General features: G+C 46.2%; 2 protein-coding genes across 2 annotated transcripts in view; one reads left to right on the top strand and one right to left on the bottom strand.

Moving 5' to 3' along the window:
* Positions 1 to 152: 152 nt before the first annotated feature.
* On the bottom strand, positions 153 to 26,882 carry LOC129338351 (fibrinogen-like protein 1). The gene is made up of 9 exons (XM_054992503.1): positions 26,779 to 26,882; positions 23,477 to 23,572; positions 18,135 to 18,224; positions 16,538 to 16,745; positions 15,435 to 15,594; positions 13,984 to 14,081; positions 5,801 to 5,889; positions 3,731 to 3,921; positions 153 to 1,709 (listed from the first exon to the last, which is right to left on the bottom strand). Exons 3-9 carry the CDS (start codon positions 18,201 to 18,203, stop codon positions 1,538 to 1,540), a joined length of 987 nt encoding a protein of 328 aa, XP_054848478.1. The 5' UTR covers positions 18,204 to 18,224; positions 23,477 to 23,572; positions 26,779 to 26,882; the 3' UTR covers positions 153 to 1,537.
* The window catches only part of LOC129338339 (phosphatidylinositol 3,4,5-trisphosphate 3-phosphatase TPTE2-like), a 36,084-nt gene continuing 35,895 nt past the window's right edge, over positions 26,720 to 26,908 (top strand). Inside the window, exon 1 of the mRNA XM_054992492.1 lies at positions 26,720 to 26,838. The gene's annotated coding sequence lies outside the window, so the exon portion shown is untranslated. The remainder of the gene's footprint in view (positions 26,839 to 26,908) is intronic.

Below are 26,908 nucleotides of genomic sequence, written 5' to 3'. Positions count from 1 at the left end.
GGCTGCTACTGAAGTCCCAGTTCAAAATTCTGTTTGGATTACAATTTTGGACTTCTTTTCTCCCATGACTGATGACCAAAGTGCTCCAGATGTTTGCTCCTCTATAAGACACTTCTCTTAAGGTGTAAATGAAAAAGAGATACACAGACAAATAGTTTACAAAGTATTTTATACTACATGGGTTAAAAAATATTGATACAAAAATAAAGGAACTTTTTACAGTAAGTACATTTCCTCATACAAATATTGTTGCTTCTTCCTTAATTTCATTAAATTTGGGATTATGAATATGCATTTCATTTTCTCCTAAAGGGGTACAGCTATTTGTACCTTTTTTAAAGGAAAGGGCTCAGGTGACAGATGGTCCATGTGCTATATTGAAACATGCCAATCCCCACCCCCAACAACAATGTGCAGACCTTTGTTAGAATCACTACAGCTCCCATTTTTAAAAATTGTGCTTTGATTTACTCAAAAGAAAATATTAAGCTTTTGAGATAATAGACTGTCTTCTGCTTTGATTAGATTCCCCATTTTGATTTTTCTTTCCCCTCCACAGTCAAGAAAGCCACCAGAGCCAAAAAGGTGTATTATGGGAAGGACTCCAAGAGCTAAGCCACAAGTGATGCCTGACACAGGTTGGACACTTGTCAGCTTCCCTCAAGTTTTGATGGGAAATGTAGGCATCCTGGTCTTGCAGCTGTAATGGAGAGCCAAGCTGTAAAACCAGGACGCCTACATTTCCCATCAAAACTTGAGGGAAGCTGACAAGAGTCCAACCTGGGTAAGGCGTCACTTGTAGCTTGGCTCCAATACAACATTTAAAAAAAAAAAAGACTGGTATGCAAACAGCTTCTTTTTGGTGGAAATGGTTTTATTTGTGGGGTGAGGGGGGGTTTCACACCATCCAGTAAACAATGGATTATATAATTCTCAGCCCCCCCTTTCTGTAGTACCAGCACCTCTTTGGGTGGGTAGGCTTGGGCCCCAAGGTGGTAAACAGTACCAGCCCCTTTCTTTTTTTAATTAGAAAAAAGAATAGATAATTCTTGCAGATTTGATCCCTACACTGGATAGGTTACAACATTTTCCTACTTAATTTTTGCAGGATAATGCATTTTTTTTCTTACTGTAATTGCGAACAAGTCGGGGTATTGTTTTAAGCATTACTCTGGGTAAACTGAGCAACACCTTCCTTCTTAGTCCTGGCTGGCTGACAGTCTCATTCCCCACCCCACCCCACCCCAAGGAACTTGTACCCACTGGTCTCCATCTCTGTAATTCTTTGCCTTGCCAAGTAGCAGATACAGATATCCTATTGCTATGGGAAGCCCAAAGCAGAATACAGCATGGGAATTGCACCATAGTTCATGGTGTGTTCACTGCAAAAATTTAGAAGCTGCTGCTGAACTGGTGTTGCTCCAGTTCTATTGCTTGCAATGGAACTGATTTTAAATCTGAGGAATGTGTATCATTCCTAAAAGGGTTTATTTGCACTATTATATATATTCACTTTGAGACGCATGCTCGGATCATCTTAGTGTTCACCATCTCCGCTCTCCACGTCAGACAGGAGCCTGATCTTCATGGCTGTATATTTGAGAGAATACCAAAATCCTCGCCACGTTGCCCAAACCACTCCATTGTCAAAGGAACCGGTATATTCCCCATCCTTGTAGTATTGTCCGTTGAGATTTGCTGCATGGCATCTTGTGGACATGTAAAAGGAGAGGTAAAAAAATGGTGTTAACAAAGGGCAAAAATTGAGCACAGATACATAAAATCATGGATACTTGTTCAGACTTCAGCCTTTGTATGTACGTTTGCTTCTGCTCTCGCTCAGAAACGTAATGCAAAAAGTCTCTATGGAAAACTTTAATGACCTGCATGATAAAGCCATATATAGCTGTCATTTTGGAGTGACATTTATATTGGCCCATAAAGAACCTTCTTGACAATTTAGCATACCTCAAAAATACAGGTGGTGTTGTGTATGTTGCTTTTGTTTTAAGAGGAAGACTCATACTGGGGTCTTCTGAGGTCAGTAAAATGAGTACCCAGTTTCTTGGAGATAAAGTGTAGATGACTGGGGAAGGCAATGGCAAACCACGCCGTAACAAAAGTCTGCCCAGAAAATGTCGTGATGTGACTTCTCCCCATGGGTCAGTAATGACTCGGTGCTTGCACGGGGGACTACCTTTACCTTTTCATACTGGGGAACAGAATGAAAAGTTCTAAATTGGAACTATCATACTGTTTGTCAACTAATTTGCTGCAATGATTTAAGATATGGTAAAGCTCATAGCATTTACAAGTCATCTGCCAATCTGGGAAAAGGTAAGGATTAAAAGTAATAATGAGTTAACCTGCCTACGGAAGAAAGCATGCTACACCCTGTTCATCTTAAGTAGACATGTTTGTACACATCCTTTTAATGAAGCACAGTTCAAATGTTCACTTTCCCATCTCTTGAAGTGACAAGTGTTTCTTCTAAAAATGCTGTTAATGTATTTATTACTTTTCTATGCTGCCTTTCTACTCTTAAGGTGACAAACATTAAAACAAAACCTTAAAACGTATAAGACATTTTAAAGCACTTAAAATACAAAAATGTAAAATATTTAAAACAAAATCGAATATAAATACATAAATAAACACATAAAAACACAGAAACAAGAAGGGCTAATAAGAGTTGCTGAGGGAATGGCAAACAAAACAAAACACTTCAGCTGCTGGGGGAAGAGAACCAATAGAGAAGACCAATCTCCCTGGGAAAAGAGTTCCAATGTTTTGGTGCCACAACTAAGAAGGCCCTTTCACAGATTGCCGACCATCTTGCCTCAGATGGGCACATGAAACAAGGCCTCTGAAGATGACCAGAGTGATCAAGTAGGTTCATATGGGAATAGGTATATTTCAAGTATACCTATTATACTTGAAGTATAATACTTAGTATACCTAAGTATACACCACCCTGAGCCCGTCTGACAGGGAGGGAAACCTAGAAATGCAATAAATAAGTATGTTTGTCCTAAGCCATCTAAGGCTTTAAACAACAGCACCTTGAATTGAGCCTGGAAACAAATTGGGAGCCAGCATAGATAAAACAAGATTGTTGTATTATGGTCCCTGCAGATTTCATTCCGTATTCTGTACAAACTTTAGCTTCTGGGCAGTCTTCAAGGGCACCCCCACATACAGTGGATTGTAGTAATATAATCTAGATGTTACCAGGGCATGTACCACAGTGGCAAAATCTTTCCTGCACAGAAATGGCTGCAGTTGGCTCACCAGCCAAAGCTGGTGGAAGGCACCCCTGGCCACCACTGCCACCTGTTCATCCAACAGGGAGCCCAGGTCCGGCAGCATCCCCAAGTTGTGAACTTGCTCCTTTAGGTTGTGTGACCCCATCCAGAACACGAGATATCCCCATTCCTGAGTTGGACCTCCCCCACTCACACATACCAGTAGCGCCTTGGTTTTGTTGCATGTCAGCCCTCGTGAATAAATGGTGAAGGGTTCTTGCTTTCCTTTCCTGCAAATGTGGAAGTGACTTCTGTGTTTGCTTTCAACAGGCAAACAGGAAGTATCAATATACGCATCAGACGGATCTTGACATCCAGAATTCCCAACTTCCACATTTGGAGAAGCTATAAAAAGGAGGATGTGCATTGGTTCAGCTTCTAGGGCCTGCTCGTCCTGCCCTGCTCAGAGTGACAAGTCAACTCACCTATTAAACCACCAGCCGCTTTTGTTCTCTTCGGCGCAGTTGCCCGTCAGGAACCGGTCATGGTCCTTGTCGGAGGTAGAGAACCTCATTCCCTTGAGCGAGGCAGACCACTGCTGTTCATAGCTGCCTCCTCCAGATAAAGCATCCCCAGCAGTCCCGGAGAAGGTGCCAAACCATACCCTGTACTTACTCTACAAGGAGAGTCATGAAAAAGAGATGTCAGGAAGGGCCAGGTATGAGTAACTAATTATACGGCCCAGATCACCTGCACATATAGGAGGTTGTTCTTGTCACCATAGAAGTGTTGTTCTTGTCACCATAGAAGGTCACCAAATCCTCAAATAGCCTCGGTGCCTATCCACAAGGAAGCAGACCTTCCTTGGGCTCTGAGCAGCCTCCAGGTTCAAACTTCCAAGTAGCTGTTCTTTTCACTCAGATAGATTTATTGATTCAGCATCCATAAAATGAGAGCCAAGCTACAAGTGACGCCTGACACAGGTTGAACACTTGTCTACTTCCCTCAAGTTTTGATGAGAAATGTAGGCATCCTGGTTTTACAGCTTGGCTCTCCATTACAGCTGCAAGACCAGAATGCCTACATTTCCCATCAAAACTTGAGGGTAGCTGACAAGTGTCCAACCTGTGTCAGGCGTCACTTGTAGCTTGGCTCTGAGTCAGATCACCAGTAAAATCACCACTGAAATAATTTAATTATTAACTTGGCAACATCTCACTTTAATAGCTAAATTCACAAATGTAATGAGGTACTCATTCCCTGATATTTAAATTTCTTCCTCAGAGACCTGTGGTTGATTTTTATCCCCCCGTTAAATTTGTCTTCTATGAAGAGACGGACAGCGCAACATCTCTTTGTACCAAATACACCAGTACTATAGAAGGGGTAGTACAGCTAGTAAAGTTGACAGGTCAGATCCTTCTGTATCGTTTCCTTCCTGTTCTGCTGCTGTCTCGTTTCCCAGATTGCTATTCTCAGAGAATTTCCTTCCTTCTGGCTGTCTCCTTCGTTTTCTCTCTGCAGTCTCCAAGAGAGCAACATGGCGGTGTCTCTCCAATCTAGTATGGATTTCTCTAACAATAATGAGTACCAATTTCTTTCCTAAAGCAGCAAGCCTCGTGTGGATTTTATTCTAAAGCAGCCTTCCTCTGCTTACAATATCCCTATATAATAGGCACACAAGTAAGGATCAAGAACAGCAGAATTTCAGTCCTGTGGCACCTTAGAGACCATCAAGATTTTTAGTGTATAAGCTTTTGTGAGTCAAAGCTCCCTTATTCAGATATATAAAAAAGGATCCATGGATTGAACTGTATGGAAGTTGAAAGAAGCCAGTGTTAGTTCATGTTCTTATGCGTATGAACAAAAAGACGCCAGTGGCCTTGATAAACTGCAAATAGAAAAGAAATACCCTATGATGATTAACCTTCTGGACTCGTTTGTACCCTTAGGAGAGTACTGGAATGTAGTGTGCCTTAATCATGAGAGAAGTCGATCAGTTTCAGAGTCAAAAAAAGGAACGATCCACAAAGATATCATGCAGATACCTTTTTAATTAATGCCTATTGCATTGCCTTGCATGTAAATAATCTACGGCAGTCCATTGACTTCTGCTTAGGATTCTACTGTTACTCTTATAACATGGGCTTAAGGAAAAATCTAATTCCAAAGTTTTATGGAAAGGAACCTTTCCTGCCTCCAGTGGACCCATATTAAGATTAAAATGTTGGTGATTTATTTCTTGATATATTTATCACAGTTCACCTTTGAAACTCTTTTGGGTTGCATTTATTGACTTAGAAGTATTGTCCCATCAGTTAATACTTTTACTAGTTTCAACCTTCCTTCTGATCTCCAGCCGCATTAGTGATGCCTGCTTGGAAGCTTTTGTTCTTGTATCCATGAGGTCCTTACGTTTAAATGTTTCTCTTTAATCTATCGTATGACTTCCTGGGACATCGACCCAACACCAGTAGATCCTCTCCCAGCATCTATTCCAGTTAGCAAACAGACACATACATCTCTTTCACTGCTCCTAAAATAGATTTACCCACCTTCCCATTCTGGATTTGGAAATTGTCATAAATTGCGTATCTTCTCTCCCCCTTCCAGTCCATCAGGTCAATTTTCAAGGACGTTTCCCCTGAAATATGAAGTGTTATGTTAGAAACGGACCAGAACCCCGTGTTGGGGTATCACAAATTAAATGAATGGATTTTTTGGAGCACCCAGATTCCTTAAACATGCATATTACATGAGCGACCTTAATCCCACCATTCTGTGCATAGAACACAGAATTTTCCTACTTTCCTTTCTGTTCTTACAACTCCCCTCTTGTCACTGTAAAAGATAGCATAACCCATGCAGAGGAACACTCGTGTTGGGGAGCCTGGAATGAGGCAGGACAAAGGGGTGAAATAGGTTCCCCTTCCTCTTCGGCAGCTCCAGCTCTACTTGATTCCATCCCTTCACCCCTGCCCTCTCCAGCCCACCAACTGGTATGCCTGTTCCTCTACACAGAGCATTCAGTCCCAGGAATGGTCTTTCCAGGGCTGCAGGAATGGAGAGGAACCTGTGTGCCTCTTGTGCGCTGTTACCAAATTACACATACGGAGAAAAGCAACTCAGGGGAAACGATGGTTGTTGTGGATTTTCCGGGCTGTATAGCTGTGGTCTTGGCATTGTAGTTCCTGACATTTCGCCAGCAGCTGTGGCTGGCATCTTCAGAGGTGTAGCACCAAAAGACAGAGATCTCTCAGTGTCACAGTGTGGAAAAGATGTTGGCAGGTCATTTATATCTACTCAGGAGGGTTGGGGTTGAGCTGAGTCATCCTGAAAGAGTTTCCCAGGGTGTGGAATGCTAATGGCGGGAGGCTTCACTGTATCCTGAGGAGGTTCTTTTGCATATGGATTGGTGCTTGATGTGCTAATCTTCTCTTCAGGGCTATTGTCGGGTATAGAGTGTTTTGTTAGCCTGGTGTTTTTCAGGACTGGAAACCATGCTCTATTCATTCTTAAAGTCTCTTCTTTCCTGTTGAAATTGTGCTTATGCTTATGAATTTCAATGGCTTCCCTGTGTAGTCTGACAAAGTAGTTGGAAGTGTTGTCAAGTATTTTAGTGTCCTGGAATAGGATACTGTATCCTGTTTGAGTTAGGCTATGTTCAGCCACTGCTGATTTTTCAGGATGGCCAAGTCTGCAGTGTCTTTCATGTTCTTTTATTCTTGTCTGGATGCTACACTTTGTGGTCCCGATGTAAACTTGTCCACAGCTGCAGGGTATACGGTATACTCCTGCAGAGGTGAGGGGGTCTCTACTGTCTTTTGCTGAACGTAGCATCTGTTGTATTTTTCTGGTGGGTCTGAATACTGTTTGTAACCTGTACTTTTTCATAAGCTTTCCCATCTGATCAGTGATTCCTTTGATATATGGCAAAAACACTTTTCCTGTGGGAGACTGTTTTTCCTTAGTTGTTTGATTTATGCTTGGTTTACTCACTCTTCTGATTTCATTTCTGGAGTAGCCATTTGCTTGAAGTGCGTGGTTTAGATGATTAATTTCCTCGTTGAGAAAGTGTGGTTCACATATCCGTCTTGCACGGTCTACTAATGTTTTTATTATGCCTCTTTTCTGTCGAGGGTGGTGATTGGAGTTTTTGTGTAAGTACCAATCCGTGTGAGTTGGTTTCCTGTAGACCTTGTGACCTAACTGAAAGTTTGCTTTGCAGATGACCAAGGTATCTAGAAATGGAAGTTTACCCTCGGTTTCTTTCTCCATGGTGAATTGTATGTTCAGGTGGATATTGTTGAGGTGGTTTAAAAACTCCATCAATTCACTGTCCGTCTTCTGTGCAGCCCCACATGGGGACTGCGCCTGCGCAGGCCTGCCGACCGGATTTTTCTTTCTAGCAAACGTCCACTAGGGGGCGCACGTTCGACCCAATGTGCATGCGCGGCCATTTCCCGCCCGAGCGACATTGGGCGACGTCGCCCCCTCTCTCCTCAGTTTCTTCTTTGCCGCCGACCGGTAGAGATCTAGCTGTCCGCTGTGAGGAAACTTTTCCTGTGAGGATCCTGTGAAGACCGAAGATGTCGGAGAAGTCGCTGTTCAAGCGCTGCTCCAACTGCTCCACTAAGATGACGGTCACTCTGTTTGCCTCGAGTGTCTGGGCGAGGGGCACATCGTCGGAAAGTGTGAGCACTGCCAACGGTTCACCCCGAAGGCCAGGGCTGAGAGGGCTAATAGGCTGAACGCCTTGCTGTGGAGACGGGCGATGCGGGTTTCGGGGGCTCCCGTTACCCCGGAGGGGCCGCCACCGGCTGGTGGGACGGGTGACACCCCCCCGGAGATGGGATCTCAAAAGGCCGCGTCCGCTTCGCGTTCCCGCTCCCCGGATCGCCGCCAAGCCCGGCAGTTAACCCCGGATCCGAAGGGGGCTGCGAGTTCCGCGTCGGTTTGCAAGCCCTTGGCGCCAACGTCGGATCCGACTCGGAAGCGTCACCGTTCCAGGTCCCCGTCGAGGTCGGAACCGACCTTCATGCCGGCTCCGAAGGTGCCGAGATCGTCATCGGAACCGAACATCCCGGCTGGGTCGGTTCCCAAGCCGTCGGCTCCGCCATCGGCTCCGACTCCATCGGTTCCGAAGCCTGCTGAGTCGGCGCGCACCGGCCTCGCTCCTAAGACGGGCGCTCGGTCAGATCCGAAGACATCGGATTCGATTGGCAGGGACCGAAGCTCGGATCCGGCTTCGGCCGACAAGGGCGGCAAGAAGTCCAAGAAGAAGTCGAAACACAGTCAATCGGCTTCGGTCCAAACAGATGAGGTCCTCTGGGAGAGGCCTTTGACTCCGTCGCCGCACCTGTCGCCTCCGCTGCACCACTCGTCTGATGATGATGGTGATCTGCCCGACGCGCCACCTCTGGCCCAGCAGTGGCATGCGGGTGATTATGCGGACCGTGGGGACTGGCGTTACCACCTACCGTGGGCTGCATTTGACAGAGAGGGTTCCCTGTATGCCAGCTCTCCATCATTTGGCAGGGAGTATTGGGGTGACACTCGAAGTGAGTTCTCCCACTATGGTTCTCCCAGACACGGTTCACCTTACCATCCTGCTGAACCCTACCAGGGCCCGAGTCCCAGTCCTCCATCTGACCCATCTCCAGATGACATCATCATTGGGACCGGTCGTGTGTCGCCGTCTGAGGACTACCGACTCTACTCTGAACAGATGGTCAGGATGGCCCGTTCTCTCGACATCGAGATATCAGCCGTAGATCCTAAGCCAAAGGACAAAATTCTTCAATATGTCCAGTCCGGGAACCCTCCAACTATTGCCTTCCCATTCACTGAAGGCTTGGTGGAGATCATCCATGACATCTGTGAGAAGCCTGCCTCTGTGTACCCGACGTCCCGCAAGCTGGAGGCCCTGTACAAGACACGGGATGATGTTTGTGCATACCTCTTTGCACATCCGCCCCCCTCTTCCCTCATTACGGAGGAAATGCAGACCCGCCAACGCCAGGGGTCCTATGCGGTGCCCATTGACAAGGAGAGCAGAAAGTTGGATTCTTTGGGCAAGAAGCTATACTCTTCTGCTGCCCTGACGCTGAAAATCTCCAACTATTCAGCCATCATGGGGGCATATCAGATATTCCTTTGGAACCGCATGGCGGCCTTCATGGAAAAACTCCCAGCAGACCAGAGAGTGTTGGCGAAGGTGATCCTCGATGAGGCCCTGAGACTGTCTCGGCAACAAATAAATGCGGGCCGTGACACGGTTGACACCTCTGCGAGAGCATTGGCATCTTCCGTCGTCCTGCGCCGGCACTCGTGGCTCCGCACAACTGCGTTGCCGGTGGAGACACACAATAAGGTGGAGAACCTGCCGTTTGAGGGGCAATCCCTGTTTTCTACCAAAACAGATGACTACCTGTCGCAGAAGCGCAAGGATCGTATTACAGCCCGCTCCTATGGCATTCTCCCGACCAGGCCATCCACCGAGAATCGTGGCCAGTATCGCCCTGCCCTGGGTTATCGTGGACGACAGCACCGGTACCAGCCGTATCCACGCTATGGTTCCTACCGGCCATTCCAACCACCAAGTTCTTACCAGCGCCGGAGGCCTACCTACCGCCCTCGTCGCGGTCCGCAAGCCCACGATGCCAAAGAGTCAGCAACGTAGCCAAAGCAGTTCTGACTAGAGCTCGAACAGTCTGTTGTGTTTGGGAACAGATTGGCTCAGTTTGCCTCTGCATGGGCGGAGATTACGTCCGATAGTTGGGTTCTTAAAATCGTTACAGTTGGATATAAAATTCAGTTTGATGTTTACCCAGTGTTGTCTCTTCCTGACCACTTATTACAATCCTCTTCTGATAGCTTACAGGCTGAGGTTATAGCGCTATTGGAGAAAGGGGCTGTGAAGGAGGTGCTCCCTCAGGACCCCCTCTTAGGTTTTTACTCCAGGATGTTCCTGGTAGACAAAAAGGATGGAGGTGTGCGACCCATCTTAGACCTCCGGGAACTGAATAAATTCGTTCTCGTCAAGCGGTTCAGGATGCTTACCTTGAACACAGTCCTCCAGTTAATGCCTGAGGACATGTGGTTCGCTGTCCTGGACCTCAAGGATGCATATTTCCATATTGCCATCCATCCTGATCATCGGAAATACCTTAGGTTCCTGTGTAACAATAGGGCCTACCATTACCAGGTACTTCCCTTTGGCCTCTCAACAGCCCCACGAGTTTTTTCTAAATGTATGGCTGTGGTAGTGGCTTATTTGAGGGAACGGGGTTGTACCATCTACCCCTATCTTGACGATTGGCTCCTAGCAGCACCCTCTGCTAATGCACTCCTGGCCCAGATTCATACTGTGATGCTCACCTGCTCCAGATTAGGACTTTTGGTTAACTTACAAAAGTCTAACCTTACCCCGTCCAGACGGATACTGTTTATCGGTATGGTACTGGACGGTGGCGTAAACAGAGGTTTTCTGCCCAGGGAGCGTGCTTTAAAGATTGGCAGGATGGTGAACCTTTTTTCTAAGTGCAGGTTCCAATCCGTAACGGCCATCCAGAGGCTACTGGGCCTCATGGCCTCTTCTACAGCTGTCACCCCTATGGCCCGGTTGCACATGCGACCTCTCCAGCTGTGGTTCCTATCGGTTCATGATTTTGAACACGAGTCCCAGAATAAACGATATTCCATCCCCAGAGGGATTATCCGGGCCTTACGATGGTGGCTTGATGAGGTTAACCTCCTTGGGGGTGTTGCTTTTGGGTCCATCCAAACCGAGATCACGATCTCGACTGATGCCTCCACGGTAGGATGGGGAGCCCAGTGTGGTGCCCTGAGGGCACATGGGATTTGGTCAGAGCAGGAAAGGAAAGATCATATTAACCTGCTAGAATTGAGAGCGGTCCGTTATGCCCTTATCGCTTTCGCAGACACGCTGCAGCAGAAGGCAGTTCAGGTGCTCACAGACAATTGCACCACGATGTTCTACCTGAACAAGCAGGGGGGAACTACATCCAAGGCCCTCTGCGACGAGGCCGTTCGGATCTGGAACTGGGCCATGGACAGAGGCATATTCATTCAGGCGGTCCATATTCCTGGCACCACCAATGTCGTCGCGGACACGCTGAGTCGGATGCGATTCGACAGCTACGAATGGACCGTAGCAGACAATTACCTGAACTCCATCTTTTCGGACTGGGGGTTTCCAGACGTAGACCTCTTTGCGTCAGAGACCAACAAGAAGGCCCCACGATTCTGCTCCAGGGGAGGGCTAGGTCGCCATTCCCTAGGGGACGCGTTCCAGATACGCTGGACAGGGCACCTGTTTTATGCCTTCCCTCCGTTCCCGCTGCCGTCTCGGGTCGTCAGCAAAATCCAGAGGGATGGGCCGCACTTAATTCTGGTGGCCCCCTTCTGGCCCAGACAAGCATGGTTCCAACATGTCATGCAGCTTTCGCAGGGGTCATATTATCGGTTCGCACTGAACCCGGACCTTCTGTCCGACAAAGGGGTTTGGTATCACGACCTACCCAAACTCAACCTCACTGCTTGGCACATTCGGGGACGGAGGGGATGTCTGACAGGGTAACTGAAATTTTGCTGAATGCCCGTAGGGACACCACTCGCAGGTCATACGCAGCTAAATGGAAGCATTTTGAGGCCTGGGCTGCTGACACCGAAGTTAATGTTTGGGATTGCCAGTTGTCTTCTGTGTTTGAGTTCCTCCTGTCCCTAAAGGATGGGGGTCTCTCTAATTCCTCTATTAAAGTCTATTTGGCTGCCATTTCAGCCTTCCACCCTAAAATAGGTGGGAAGACAGTGTTCTCCCACAGTTTGTCGAAGTCTTTTTTGAAGGGGTTGTATAATATGTTTCCACAAGTCAAGGAAATTGTTCCCCAATGGTCACTGCAGGTAGTGCTGACGGGACTTATGAAATCACCCTTCGAACCACTGGCTACCTGTGATTTAAAATGGTTGTCCTGTAAAGTGGCCTTCCTGATTGCCATTACATCTGCCCGCAGGGTTAGCGAGCTTGCTGCCCTGAGGTGGGATTCTCCCTTTTTGAAGGTCCATCAAAATAAGGTGGTTCTCAGGCCGGACCTTCGTTTTAGGCCCAAGGTGTCTACTCAATTTCACACCTCGCAGGACATTGTCTTGCCTGTCTTTTTTCCTGACCCTTCCAGTAGCTCTGAAAGGGCCTTACATTCCTTGGATGTGAGAAGGGCTATTTTATTTTACCTCCAGCGTACGTCACAGTTTAGGAGTGCCAAACAACTGTTTGTGTGCTATTATGGGCCCAGGAAGGGAAAGGCTGCTACAGCCCAGTCGATTTCTCGCTGGGTTACTCAGACTGTTAGGGCCTGCTACTCGCATGCTCAGTTACCTTGCCCCTTGGAACTAAAAGCTCATTCCACCAGGGCACAGGCTGCTTCGGCGGCCTTCCTTAGGGGCGTGCCCTTGCAAGACATCTGCAGGGCTGCAACGTGGTCGTCTTCTGACACGTTCGCTAAACATTGCGCACTAGATGTGTGGGAAAGGAAAGAGGCTGCTGTTGGTCAAGCAGTGCTTCAGTCTCTTTTTCGGTGAGAACACATGCCCACCTCCTGGGTAAGTGGCTTGTGAGTCTCCCATGTGGGGCTGCACAGAAGACGGACAGTGAAAACAGAGTTGCGCTTACCGTAATTACTGTTCATTGACGTCTTCTGTGCAGACACACAACCCTCCCTCCTACCCCGCTGTGTTCTTCCAGATAATGTGAAGGCATTCGGCGGCAAAGGAGAAACTGAGGGGAAAGGGGGCGACGTCGCCCAATGTCGCTCGGGCGGGAAACGGCCGCGCATGCGCATTGGGTCGAACGTGCGCCCCCTAGTGGACGTTTGCTAGAAAGAAAAATCCGGTCGGCAGGCCTGCGCAGGCGCAGTCCCCATGTGTGTCTGCACAGAAGACGTCAATGAACAGTAGTTACGGTAAGCGCAACTCTGTTTTCTTCCTCACCATGGCTCCAAATGATAAAGGTATCATCCACAAATCGGAACCAGACTGTAGGTTTGTGGGGTGCTGATTCTAGAGCTGTTTTTTCAAAATGTTCCATGTAGAAGTTTGCTATAACTGGCCTGAGAGGGCTTCCCATGGCCACCCCATCCATCTGTTCATAGAATTCGTTATCCCATTGGAAGTAATTGGTTGTCAGACAATGGTGGAATAAGGCTGTTACATCCTCTGGAAAAATCTGATTAATAAGTGCGATTGTGTCTTTTACCAGAACCTTGGTAAATAGGGATACAACATCAAAACTGACGAGTATGTTCTGTGGATTGAGTTTCAGAGAACTGATTTTGTTGATGAAATGTTCTGAATCTTTGATGTAAGACGTGGTTTTTCTGATGTGGTCCTGTAGAAGATTGGCCAGATGTTTTGCTAATTCATATGTTGGTGAACCAATGGCACTCACGATGGGTCGGAGTGGGACTGAATCCTTATGAATTTTAGAGAGTCCATATAATTCCATATAATATAATGGACACAATCGCACTACAATGCCAAGACCACGGCTATACAGCCCGGAAAATCCACAACAACCATCGTTCTCCGGCCGTGAAAGCCTTCGACAATATAACTCAGGGGAAAGGCTATTTTGATCAAGAAAGTACAGGGGAGGGATTTAGGATTTATTTGGGGAAGAACTGGTTTACAAGACTCATGCACACAGAATGACTGTCCTCACCTCTGATGAGCAGGTCATAGATCTTATCATTCCCAAGCCAATATTCATCATCCTTGTTCTGCAGCTGTCCGAATCCTTGTTTGTAATCAGCCCATCTTCTGAAAGGAGGAGATGCCGCACATACAAACATCAGTACGGAGCCACAAAATGTGGGATTCCCTGCTGCTACCCTCCTGCGGGCCTCCAAGTTGGTTGTGCCATCTTATTTGCCTGCTCTGTGCTACTTAAGTAGACTGTTATTTCTATCCATATATCTCTCTAAACGAAAGTTGCAAATATTCTATGAGAAAGTAAAAGGCACAAGCTCAGGGAGCTTTGAAAGAGTCCCTATTCTCCATCTAGAGGAAAGAGGGCATTATATGCTTTGCTCTTTCAAGGTGCATAACTGAAATAATTACCAGTCTCACAATACATCGGTATCAAGCATTTTCTGCTTAACCTGCAAAGATTTCCCCTCCTCCTTCCTGTGATTTTGAAACCTTAGGATTGGTACCATTAGGCATTACCGTCTTTCCAAAGTGGTAGAAGGCATTAACAGGGAAAAAATTGTAAAAAGTCCAGTTGCTCCTTTAAGACTAACCAACTTTATTGAGGCATAAGCTTTCAAGAACCACAGCTCTCTTCATCATATGCATCTGATGAAGAGAGCTGTGGTTCTCGAAAGCTTATGCCTCAATAAAGTTGGCTAGTCTTAAAGGTGCTACTGGACTTTTTACTATTTTGCAACTACAGATTAACACGGCTAACTCCTCTGGAACCAGGAAAAAAATGACTTTTTAGGAAACTTTCAAATGCCTGTCTGAACAGGCATTTCGATCCCTTTCTATCCCCTGTAAGCTATTAACTAATAATATGTTTATTGTTTTTCCGGCCAAAGCCATAAGCCATACAAACACCAACAAAATATGAACTGTACACTTGAACATACCCAATTCACATAGACATAACTCGTCATGTAAGCTATTGACTGCAGTCCAGGGGTCATTTTGTAGAAAAAGAGCTGTAGGAACTTATTAGCATATGCCACGCCTCTTGCCATCACCGGAAGTGCGTCATTAGTATAACTGATTTGCATATGCCACAGCCCCTGACATCACCTATTCTGGCTGTTTTAGACCCAATCCTGGCCATTCAGAGCCGAAATTGGGCCCAAAATGGCAAAAAGGGGCTGAAAATGGCTGGAAAAGGGCCCAAAATGGTCAGAATCAGGCCACTGATAAGCGGGAGAATGATCCACCACCCATCAGAGGCCCAATCCAGGCCGAAACAGGCCCAAAATGGCCAAGAGTCCAGTGGGTGGGGCCACCTGATATGTGACCCCTTTGGGGAACTGCCGGAACTGCGTTCCTGTGCGTTCCCCCTCAAAATGAGCACTGCTGCAATCAATCAATCAATTGAAATAACCCACTACCTTCGGACCAGTCCTATTGCCTACAATCAGACCCACATACCTGTAGAAATTCTCTTTGCCGTTGCTGCGCCGTTGAATCACCGTCCACCCTTCCCCATCGGACATGTCACAGTACACAAGGAAAGGTTCTCTGTCTGCTCTAGGCTTAACTCTGTAGTAGCCACTTTCAGTTTTGCCACTGTTAAGTACCATTGCACAGTCTAAGCAAAACAACATACAAAGGGGCGAGAGGGTTGCTGTGGGAGGTGTTGAATCAATGCAAAGGTAGCACAGCAGCTGCGTCTGGTGTGACTAGGCAGCTGGTAGCAGCATGTAAGACCCTGAATAATGGAACGAGGTGACGGAGCACAGAAAGCACCAATATGCTGACGGAACCCAGTAATCTTTTTTTTTATTTACAATTTTATTTATTTTTTCCAATTTTTTTAATATAATACAAACAATCATATAAGCCAACCAACTTATTTTCTATACCAATTAACAATTTCAATTTTAAACTTTAAGTGATGAATATATAGAATAGATAAACATGATAAACTTCTTCATATAACCTAACATTACTCAAAGTTGACAATATTTGTTAAATAGTGACTCAAAAAAAAGTTAATGCCTTAAAATAATCCACATTTTGACCTATTGGGTTTGTTGATTCATTGTCAGTGAGAAATTCAAGGACAGATAGCCACTGACGGAAACCCGGTAATCTTTTCAATCAGTGCAGTGGCGTAACTACAAAATATTGGAATCAACCCTCTACAAAGCCACTTCCTAACTCTGCCACATTCTAGCAAAATAGGACCCAAGGTGAGGCCACCACAGGAGCCTAAGAGTCTCTCTGACTAGCAGCAGCTCTTTGGAGACTTGATACCCAAGAGCCAAACTACACATTACATCTACCACGTTATCACCATGGGGACTTGCAGCAGGATGCCAATGGCATGTTCCCCATGGGAACTCAAGTTAGAAATGCCACAGCGGCCCTGTTTGGATCAGGATTGTAGCATGATGTTTCCCTGGGAAACTCCTAATCTAGAATTAGAGGACAGTTCCAAATGGGGTTGAGCTCTAGAACCCCTCTTACTGCTCAGGTAAGGCATGTGTCCATACGCTCAAGAGACAGGTTGTTCCAAATGTCTAATTTACCTTGGTCATAGACTAGGAGGTTCCCACTAGTTGCAGGCAAAAGTGTATTCTGCCATGTTCTCATGGCAGAGAATATCTTGCTCTTTTTCCTGTGATAGTTGTTCCCCAAGAGATCCTTCAACTGCATCTCACACAAATAGGATAAGTCTTGAAGCATTTTTAACCTCTGCCGTAGCTTACTGTTATCTAACAGACAGTCATGCTTTTCCTGAAAGGGAGACATAAAATGTTTATTTGAAGTGATCTGGCTCTGGGTTTTGTTTTAGTACCGTGGCCAGGAACACCATCAGCAAAACTCCTAATTTCTCCTCCTGTAATCCAACTCAGTAATAGCTTTGGTGGCTGAACAGCCAGGGCACAAACAAGATTTTCTGGGAACTGCACCCTGGGCAGGATTTCTGCTGCCATTCCACAGAAGGCCTTGCCAGACTGGAAGCATCACACGCTGATTATGCCACTCCTCTGACCTGGTCAGCATCAGGCCTGAAATGAAAGCACTTCCCAGAGGCTCAGAAGCCACAATGAAAGTGGTGCTTTTAGCTGAGTGGTTTCCTAAACTAGTCTGGGCCTTGGCAAGTTTCCCATCTTGTGGAATATCTACATTAACTAGAGTTGAAAGGTGATGCTTCAAAGATTGAGGATCTTGTCTGTGGGAGCAGTTAGAATTTCAGACCAGGAGTGCAAAGAACTTGTGTTCAAATCCCCACTCAACTAGGAAGCTCACTAGGTGACTTTGGGTTAGTCATTCTCTCTCAGCTTAACCTGCTTCTGAAGAATGTTGTGAGGAAAAAATGGGGGAAGGGAGAATAATGTGTGTTGCCTTGGGCTCCTTGGAGGAAGAGTGAGGTAAAAAAATGACAGAGATTATATTATTATTTATTGTTACTATTACTGGTGGTGATGAAGGTTCCATGCCAGGAACCCAATTGTTATTCTTGGTATGGTTCTATTCCTAAGTAGAGATGGGCACGAACCAGGAAAAAACCAAACCATGTGGTTTGTCAAATTTCACAAACCATGAACTTTCATAAACCTGCCCCTGGTTGCGAACTGGCTCATTTGTTTCGTGAAAACGTCACAGCCAGATCAGAAAATCACCACTTCCGGGCCAGCAGAAGTTCACTTCTGGGTCAGCAGAAGATCTGCAGGAAGTCCACCCCCTGTTGCCTAGGAAACTGATTGATTGGCACCAGGCTGTCTGCAGTGACAAACCAAAAAACGAACCAAACGAACCAGCCTATAAGTTCGTGGCGGGGGATCTGACAAACCGTGGTTCGCAAACCACGAACCAGCCTGGTCCGTGCTTAATTTTGGTTCATATTTGTGCTTAATTTTGGTTCGTATTTTGGTTCGTGCCCATCTCTATTCCTAAGCAGCAGAGTTTCGGAGAGAACTGGACTACTCTAACAGACTATGCCAAGGATAGCACAACTTGCTCTCCTCAAGGCTAGTTTTAAAGAGCATCTTCAAGAGATATGTTCCCACATGGAAACAGCTAGGTCGGAAACAGCTTTTCAGAGCCTCAGCTGCTATGATAATAAAAACAACGAAAGATGGACCCTTGAATCCCTTGTACAAGCTTCAGAATCCTACATACCGAAAGTCGAGATGATGGCGAACAAAGGGGCCCAAGAAGCAACAGCAGTAGCAGCATTCGAGTCATCATTGCATTATTTTTTTTACAGATCTGTGGAGGAAAAGTAAATGTGTGATATATTACACCATCAACCATTTTCTATTTCTTTTTTACTTTGAATTATGGCTAGCCATGTTTTTAAAACACTAGTTAGTTTGAATCTTACAGAGGATATTATATAGTCAGGTTTACTTTTCCTTCTTTCCTTATCCTTTTCTTTATTTTGCATGTATCTGCAACATTATAAATATATATATATATAATGAAGTTTTCTGGAGGCACATTTTGCCTCTTGTATTTCTTACATGCTCCCCACTGGGTGGCAGTACAGGTTTAATATATTTCCCTTGAGCCAACACTGAAATCCTCTGGACAGATGAGCTGTGATTGTTTTGTGTTAGAGCTAAAAGAAACTCAAATGGAGAAAATGTAGGGCAAAAAGTTTGCTACAGGATACTCACTGGATATTCTCTGAATGCCCAGAGGATTTGTCATTAGTATAAATTTGACATTGGCTGATTCCGCACACGTTGGATAATGCACTTTCAATGCACTTTATCAATCGTTTGAGGTGGATTTTTTGTTCCGCACACAAAAAAATCTGTTCCAAATGATCTATAAAGAGGATTGGAAGTGCATTATCCAACATGTGCAGAATCACTCATTATTTGATCATTGGTCTATCTTATCAGCTAATATTTTAACATTATTTCTCTAGGCATCTCTAGGGAAACAATGAAACTCGTTTGTAAATACGTTTATTACATTCACACTAATACATGTTTAGATGTGTGTAAAGTTTAGATGCAGGTGAAATGAAAGCATTAAGGGAAGAGCTGAAGAAGCTTTTGGTGATGAGGAGAATCCAAGTTCAAGACAACAAATTAAGAACATTTTGTTCTTTCTAAAAGCCGCCCCTTTGAGATTCTGGAACTTCTTGACAGGGTATCTGCCAAAAGCTCTCACTCGCTCTTCCAGGAATAGGCGGGCCTTAGTTTAAGCGAATTGTTAATTCCTACCAAAACTATTTTACAACAAATGTTATTTATTTTGTATGAAATTCTTACGAGCATTCAAACTTCTTCTTGCAATATTGGAGCCAAATACCAGTTACATAAAACTGGCTTTTCTCACTAAAAGGTTACTTTTAGTTTATTTTGGATTTTTTCCCCTGGATTCTTCTGGACAACTAGTTTTAAAAATAGGCAGAATAATCCTGAGTTCAGATTTCACTGAAGTGACATGGATAACATGTTATTTCCAGAATAAGCATTTGTGGACCAGAGCCCACTTCTTCAGATGCATACAGCAGCCCCTTACTAGGCAGATCTTTTATCCTCCATGTACAAAATCCCAAGTTCTTCTTCAACCGGGGAGATAAAGTGCAATCCTAAAAACACTCTCTTGAGATTAAACCCCAACCTGAGTAAAGTGTTGTGTAAACCCTCTAAGGATTCCTCTCACAGTATGAAACTTCTTAATGAATTCTAATTCAGCACTTTCAAACTGGGTTTTCTCTTTAAAGTTTTTTGAAGTTTAAAGTTCTTTAAAAGAGAATAAATTTTTAGATAAACAACAGATGCCCTGGAAGACTGAAATGCTCTTTATTGGTTTCTGAATATTGCAATTTTAATGTCAAATTTGTGTCTATGTACTCTTTTATTTTATTTATTTATTTATTTATTTATTTATATTTCAATTTATATACCGCCCATCCCCAGGGGCTCTGGGCGGTGAACAGTTAAAATCGATAAAAACAAGAACTAAAATCAATATACAAACAATAAAACAAATTAACAAAGTGCAGTGGCAGGGAGAACCCTCCCCCACCCCAAAGGTGGGAGGCCGACATGGCACCGCCCCCTTCAATCACCAAACGCCTGGCGGAACAGCTCTGTCTTACAGGCCCGGTGGAACGATAATATGTCCCGCTGGGCCCGGGTTTCCATTGACAGAGCGTTCCACCAGGCTGGGGCCAGGACTGAAAAGGCCCTGGCCCTGGTTGAAGCGAGGCATGGCTTCCTTAGGGCCGGGGACCACAAGTAAATATTTATTCACTGATCGAAGCGATCTCCGGGGAACATACAGGGAGAGGCGGTCCCGAAGATATGCCGGTCCCAACCCACTCAGGGCTTTAAAGGTAAGAACCAACACTTTGAACCTGATTCAGAATTCAACCGGAAGCCAGTGCAGCTGGCGCAGGACAGGTGTGATGTGTGACTGGTAAGGTATACCAGTCAGGACCCGTGCCGCCGCATTCTGGACCAGTTGTAGTTTCCGGATCAGGCCCAGGGGTAGCCCAGCATAGAGTGAGTTACAGTAATCTAGCCTGGAGGTGACCGTTGCATGGATCACTGTAGCCAGGTCCTGGGGCGTCAGATAGGGGGCAAGTTGCCTGATCTGATGGAGATGGAAAAATGCAGACTTGGCAACCGCCGTGACCTGGGCCTCCATCGATAGGGAGGCATCCAGGAGCACACCCAGACTCTTTACCACTGGCAAAGTTGCCAGTGGTGTCCCATCCAGGTCAGGGAGCTGGATCCCAACATCTAGCAGCCCCCGTCCCAGCTGCAGGACCTCCATCTTCACTGGGTTCAATTTCAGCCTGCTCTGTTTCAACCATGCTGTCACAGCCTCCAAAGCTCTGGCCAGATTGTCTGGGGCCGTGTCTGGCCGGCCGTCCATCAACAGAAAAAGTTGGGTGTCATCCGCGTATTGATGACAACCCAGCCCAAACATCCGCACCAACTGGGTGATGGGGCGCATATAGATGTTAAATAACATCAGGGAGAGTATCGCTCCTTGGGGAACCCCGCACACCAAAGGGTGACGGGGCGATAGATCTCCCCCAAGCGCCACCCTCTGTCCCCAACCCTGGTTACATATGGTTCATATGGTTACATATGAACTAACCTGTTTGTCCTTTGTAGAGAGCAGAAGGGCACTGGTTTTTTAAAAAAAATCATTTATATCCCACTTTTCTCCCTAATGGAGAACCAAAGCAGTTGACCTTGCTCTCCTCTCTTCCATTTTATCTTCACAATAACCCTTTGAGGTAGGCTAGGCTGAGAAGGTATAACTGGCCCAAGGTCACCTGGAAGCTTCCATGACAGACTGGAACCTGAGTCTCCCAGATTTTAGTCCAACAGTCTTAACAACTACACCACACTGGCTCACCACGCATGATGGCATATTACATTGGAAGATGAACCCAATATCTAATCTGGAGAACCGGGTTTGATTCCCCACTCCTCCGCTTGAAGCCAGGTGGGTGACCTTGGGGCAGTCACCTCTCTCTCAGAGCTCTCTCAGCCCCACCCACTTCACAGCGTGATTGTTGTTGTGGGGATAATAATGGCATACTTTGTAACCTGTTCTGAGTGGGCGTTAAGTTGTCCTGAAGGGCAGTCCTGAAGGGTTGTCCTGAAGGGTTTAAAAAACCAATATGGCATAACTGCTATTATTAGGTCCTGTACCAGTGTTGTATGAGTCTATACAAGGCCAAAATTGGCATTTTTGGTTTGTTGCATGGTTAATCCCTGGGTATGTTTTTCTGTTAGGTGGCCCGTTGTTCTTTTAGATCAGGGATTGATTAGCTGTGTCAGGTTTGGGCACTGTCTGCAAGCAAGGAAAAACTTTCCACTCAAGGACTGTCAGAAATAAGCGCCACTATCCAGGATTGGATGTTGGACTGGTCTGAGTTGGGAGCAGGGTTGATCTGCAGGGTCGGTCCCGGCTTTGGAGTGCCAAAAAGCACCTCAGGCCCCCAAACTAGGGTTGCCAGATCCCCTTACCCCCCCAGCAGGAGGGGGGGAACCTGACACTTACTTGACTCTTTTCACATGTGTGCAAAACGTGCTCCCAGCAGACATGATGACATCATTTCTGTAAGGCCCCTGGGAAAGGCAGGAGCATGCCCACTGCCGGGGGCAATTATGTCACTTAAGGAAGTGATGTCGTTGCAGTCAGCGGGAGCGTGCTCGCTGAGTACTGGTCTGGGAGGTTTTTTGCCTCCCGAGCCTTCCCCCCCCCCTCTGGCCAGGTAAGTGGCAGTGGGGGCAGAGGCTGGGAGTGGGGGATCCCCCATGCCCACCAGGGGACATGGTAGCCCTACCACAAACTCCTTTGGTGGGGCTCACAAAACCCCACAGTACAGCAGCCATCTGGGGGACTCACTCTGGAGGCAAAGAGGCTACCTCCTTCTGTGTTCACCCCCTTGTCCACCTCTTCCCTTTGCCCACAGCACTGTTCTAAGTGAGCCATGCATTTGTTTATATACTGTGGTATGCATTACGGGTGTTAACCAGCTTAGCAAAACTAGTGAATGGTCTCTGTATTTTTCTTGATTAGATCTGGATTTTACATAATTGCATTCCATCCTGAACGTTTTGCATTTCATCGTCCCTTGGTCCCTACTGTTATTCTTCTTATACCTCCTACAAAAAAAGTCTGCTTGGCAAGGAAATACTGCATTGTATCTGGAGAAGTGGGCTCCAGTCCAAGAAAAACTTATGCTGGAATAAAAATTTTCTCCTCTTTAAAGGTGCCACTAATTTTTCTTAATGCAATAATTGTCAAAGGCACAGAAATACAACCAAGAAAAGATGGCAATCCTTAGTCTAAGGCAGCAAGCATCTAGGTATGACCATGACTGCAGACTGGCAGCCTGGGATTATCCAAAGTTCATTTCAGGTAAGGGAAAATAAAAGAAAGACTTCTGCAGAGCTGAAAAGCTATAATTTACGAGAGGCACAGACACTGCTGCTGTCCCATCTCTTAGAACTGCTACATTCAGGATTATTTCCACAAAGCGCAGACCCTTAAGGGCTTCTGTGCCTTTAAGAGCGGCATGGAAGCGAAAATTCTACCAGGTGTAGCTTCTTTTCTCAGCGAACCACATGACCAGAAAGCTGTTTTGGCAGCTTTCTGCCTGCTGCACAACTCTTAAAGGTACAAGACTATGCCTGGCGTCTGGAGCCAGCAATCCCACCCAGGGCTGAACTACCATGCAGGAACAGAGCTGGGTCTCCCTTGACCAGCAGCAAAGCCCGGGAGAATGTGGTTTGCAGTGGGTGACAGCAGAGTGCATTATACTTCTCTGTGCCATCAAGACAACAACAGGCTGGGATGCATAGTGTTTCAATAAGACCAGCATGTGCCCAGAGGACTTGGTGAACATACAGTTAAATTGGCAGGTCTTTTCTAGGAAAAGTAATCCAATGTAACATTTCCTTAGTGGGGCTTCTTCTTATTAAAATGGACTTACATGTTGTAATAGGATCAAAGAGAAAAATATAGCATACCTCTTTGGTTGTAGTCAGATGCGTCAATATCCTTCACAGTCCGAATACACATGATAAGAGGGGTTTGCTTCCCAGGCCTTGGAGGAGATGACAGCCCTAAAAATGTAATCACTGATAAAACTATCCTTAAAAACAAAATGCTGTAAAAAAAAAAAAGTATTGAAAGGGCTCTCTGAGCTCCCTCTGGTGGCTGTAAAGCATCATGAACACTTTTTGGTGACGTGAGTAGAATCGTTACACTAGTTTGTAAAAATTAATTCTTGTATTTTTACAAAACTGGTTTCAGCTTACAAAGAGCAGCCCAATTTTTGTTCTTTTTCAGGAAGAAGGGGAGGGATGGGTGACTTGCGAAACTCTGAAGTGAAAATGGCAAACTCAAAAGGAACCCATTCAAGTATCAAAGATGCCTCCAAAGGACATAGACCAACACTAATATTTATGAGGTGGAGCTGTAGGTTAGGGGCAGAACATCTGCTTCACATATTGAAGGTCCCAGGTTCAACCCCTGCCATTTCTACTTTAAGCAATTGTATAAGGCAATGTGAAAGATTCTGGTAAGGTAATGTCAGTATGAGCCTATCAGGGCTGGCACCATCCTATGGCAAGGTGGGGCAGCTTCAGGGGCCAATGGCTTCGAGTGGGCCCCACTGCTGCTTATTCCTTACTCACACTCATATCCTTCCACCACCCTCTTGTGAGTGCTTTGTCACCTCTGCTCCCAGTTGCATATGATGCTCAGTGCTGCTGCAGAAGGGCATATAGGTGGTGAACAAAGCATCAGCATTCCCGGTAGCCATGGCAGTGGCAATGCTAGCGGCACCCACCACCCAGCACCATGCAGGGAAAGGGCATGCGGGCAGTGTGGGCAGTTGTGACTACAAGCGGTGGGAGAGCCTGCAAGTGGCCAAAGGAAGGATTCACAGGCAGGTGGGAGCATGTGGGTGGGAAGGCAAGAAGAGGAGCCCAGAACTGGGCTGGGGGCGGGGGGTGTGCATTCTCTGTCCAGAGCTCCCCAAAACTTGTAACTGGCCCTGGAACCAATGCTAGAACTCAAGAACACATTCCAAAACCTTACCCTGACCTGGACTGCCCAGGCTAGCCTAATCCCATCAGATCCCAGACGCTAGGAAATTGGCCCTGGTTAGTACTTGGATGGGAGACCACTAAGGAAGATGCTATGTAGAGGCAGGCAATGGCAAACAACCTCTGTTCGTTTCTTGCCCTGAAAACCCTATAGGTTGCCAAAAGCTGGCTGCAACTTATTGGTGCTTTACACACACTCAGTATATATATTACCTACAATCATAATGCCCTAACCTGGATAGCTCAGGCAAGCCTGATCTCATCAGTTAACAGATTCTTTTGGTAAAGTATTGTACTTATAAATATAATTGACCTAAAATAGTATCAAGCTTGTTGCTTATCTGCTTAGGACTCAATCAGAATCCCCAGGTTCTTCTCTCATGACAGGTGTTAAATGTGATTTTATTCATACTCATCTCACTACAAAATTATAATGAGGTGGCTTAGCAAGCACAGCAAGGTTGTGGTATGGTTGTAGTGGTTCGTGTTGGACTAAGATCTGGAGGACCTCCTTTGGAGGTTTTTAAGCAAAGACTAGATGGCCATCTGTCAGCAATGCTGATTCTATGATGCAGTATGAACTTAGGAATGAGAGCCAAACTACAAGTGATGAATGACACAGGTTGGACACTTGTCAGCTTCCCTCAAGTTTTGATGGGAAATGTAGGCAGCTTGGCGGAATGTTGAACAAGTGACAGTTGAAAAGTCCATTGGACAGCAGTCGGAGAGACAAGCTGCAAGACCAGGACGCCTACATTTCCCATCAAAACTTGAGGGAAGCTGACAAGTGTCCAACCTGTGTCATTCATCACTTGTAGCTTGGCTCTGTGCCAGTGGTTGGCTGTTGTGGCCCTGTCTTATGTACGCAGCATAACTCCAATTACTACTTAGGGATCAAGAAGGAATTTTCCTCTAGGCCAATTTTTTTTTTGCCTTTCTCTGGGCATAGAGCAGGGGTCACTGGGGAAGGTTGGAGGGGGATAGCTGTGAATTTCCTGCATTGTGCAGGGGGTTGGACTAGATGTCCCTTGAGGTCCTTTCTAGCTCTATGATTCTATGTTTCTGTGATTCAGGTTCAAATCTCCACTCTGCCATAGAAGTTTTCTGGATGACCTTGGGGAAATCACACACTCTCTCAGCTTAATATACTGCCTAAGGTGGTTGTGAGGATGAAGTGGAGAAGAAAAGAACAATGTAAGTTGCTTGGGGGGTATAAATATGTAAATAAATAAAAAGTGTGATCACCTACAATATTATTGCTGTTATGAATGCTACAGTGAGAGAGAATCAGGTAGGTTTAGATCTGCAGTAGAACAGCAGGATTTTAGTCCAGTGGCACCTTAAAAACCAACAAGATTTTTCAGAGTATAAGCTTTCAATTGTCCAAGCTCCCGTCTTCAATACATGGAGACCTTTGACTCTTGAAAACTTATACCCTGAAAAATCTTGTTGGCCTCTTACGTGCCACATGCATTAGTGTGCCTCAAGCCTTTGGGGAGTAAAATGATGCTGTGTCTCAACAGCTTACAGCCCCTGGGGAGGCGGGGAGGCCCTTTTCCATCCATTAAACGCAGTTGCCAAACTAACCCAGTGTGGCAGCAGGGAGAGGGTCTGCATATGCCCTAAGACACTCTGGCAAACAGCCATTTACTGACAAGTCCCCAATGATACTGCGAGAGGCCTGCTTACAACACCATGACGGATGTCAAACACCAGACAGACCACAAACTACCACAGTGGATATGCTGTGCTAGGCTGGAGAGGACACAAACAATGCAGGCCTTGTGAAAGGCACAAAAGCGAGCTGTCCTTTATTATTATTTGGTCATCTTTTTCACCAACTCAGTCCAGGGACGAATATTGTGTGTTACCCGAATGAAAGTGCAGGCCTGCATGGGTTTGGAAGTCCTGACTCTGACATAAGCCAAGGGGACAAGGTGTGGCGAGCGCTCCAGGCCAAGAAGCTAGGAAGGGGGCCCTGAAAACCGCCCGCCTAGGTTGTGCGCCCTGAGGCCAGGCCGCCGCTTTCCTGCATAATGGTCCCCTTTGACCCGCCCTCGGTGGCCCTGGCAACGGGGTTCTAAGCCGCAGGTAGGCCCGAATGGAAATGATCGGCCTGCCCGCCGCCGCCCTTTGGGACTCAGGTGTGAAACCAAACCAGGTGGAGTCTCGCCGCCGAAGCCAGCATGAAGCGGAAAGGGGCAGCGCCGGGCTCTTACCAGCCGCTTGGGGAGCTGCGCTTAGCCCGGAGGAGCAGCCGCGGAGGCAGCTCTTAACGCGTGAGTTGCTCGGAGGCTCTTGGTGCCCACAGCGCGGGCGTCAAAGCGCGGGGGACTCGCTTTGACCGTC

The sequence above is a fragment of the Eublepharis macularius genome, chromosome 1 (genome assembly GCF_028583425.1).
Source record: "Eublepharis macularius isolate TG4126 chromosome 1, MPM_Emac_v1.0, whole genome shotgun sequence".
NCBI classification, from domain to species: domain Eukaryota; kingdom Metazoa; phylum Chordata; class Lepidosauria; order Squamata; family Eublepharidae; genus Eublepharis; species Eublepharis macularius.
This window is presented reverse-complemented; position numbering and strand designations above follow the sequence as displayed.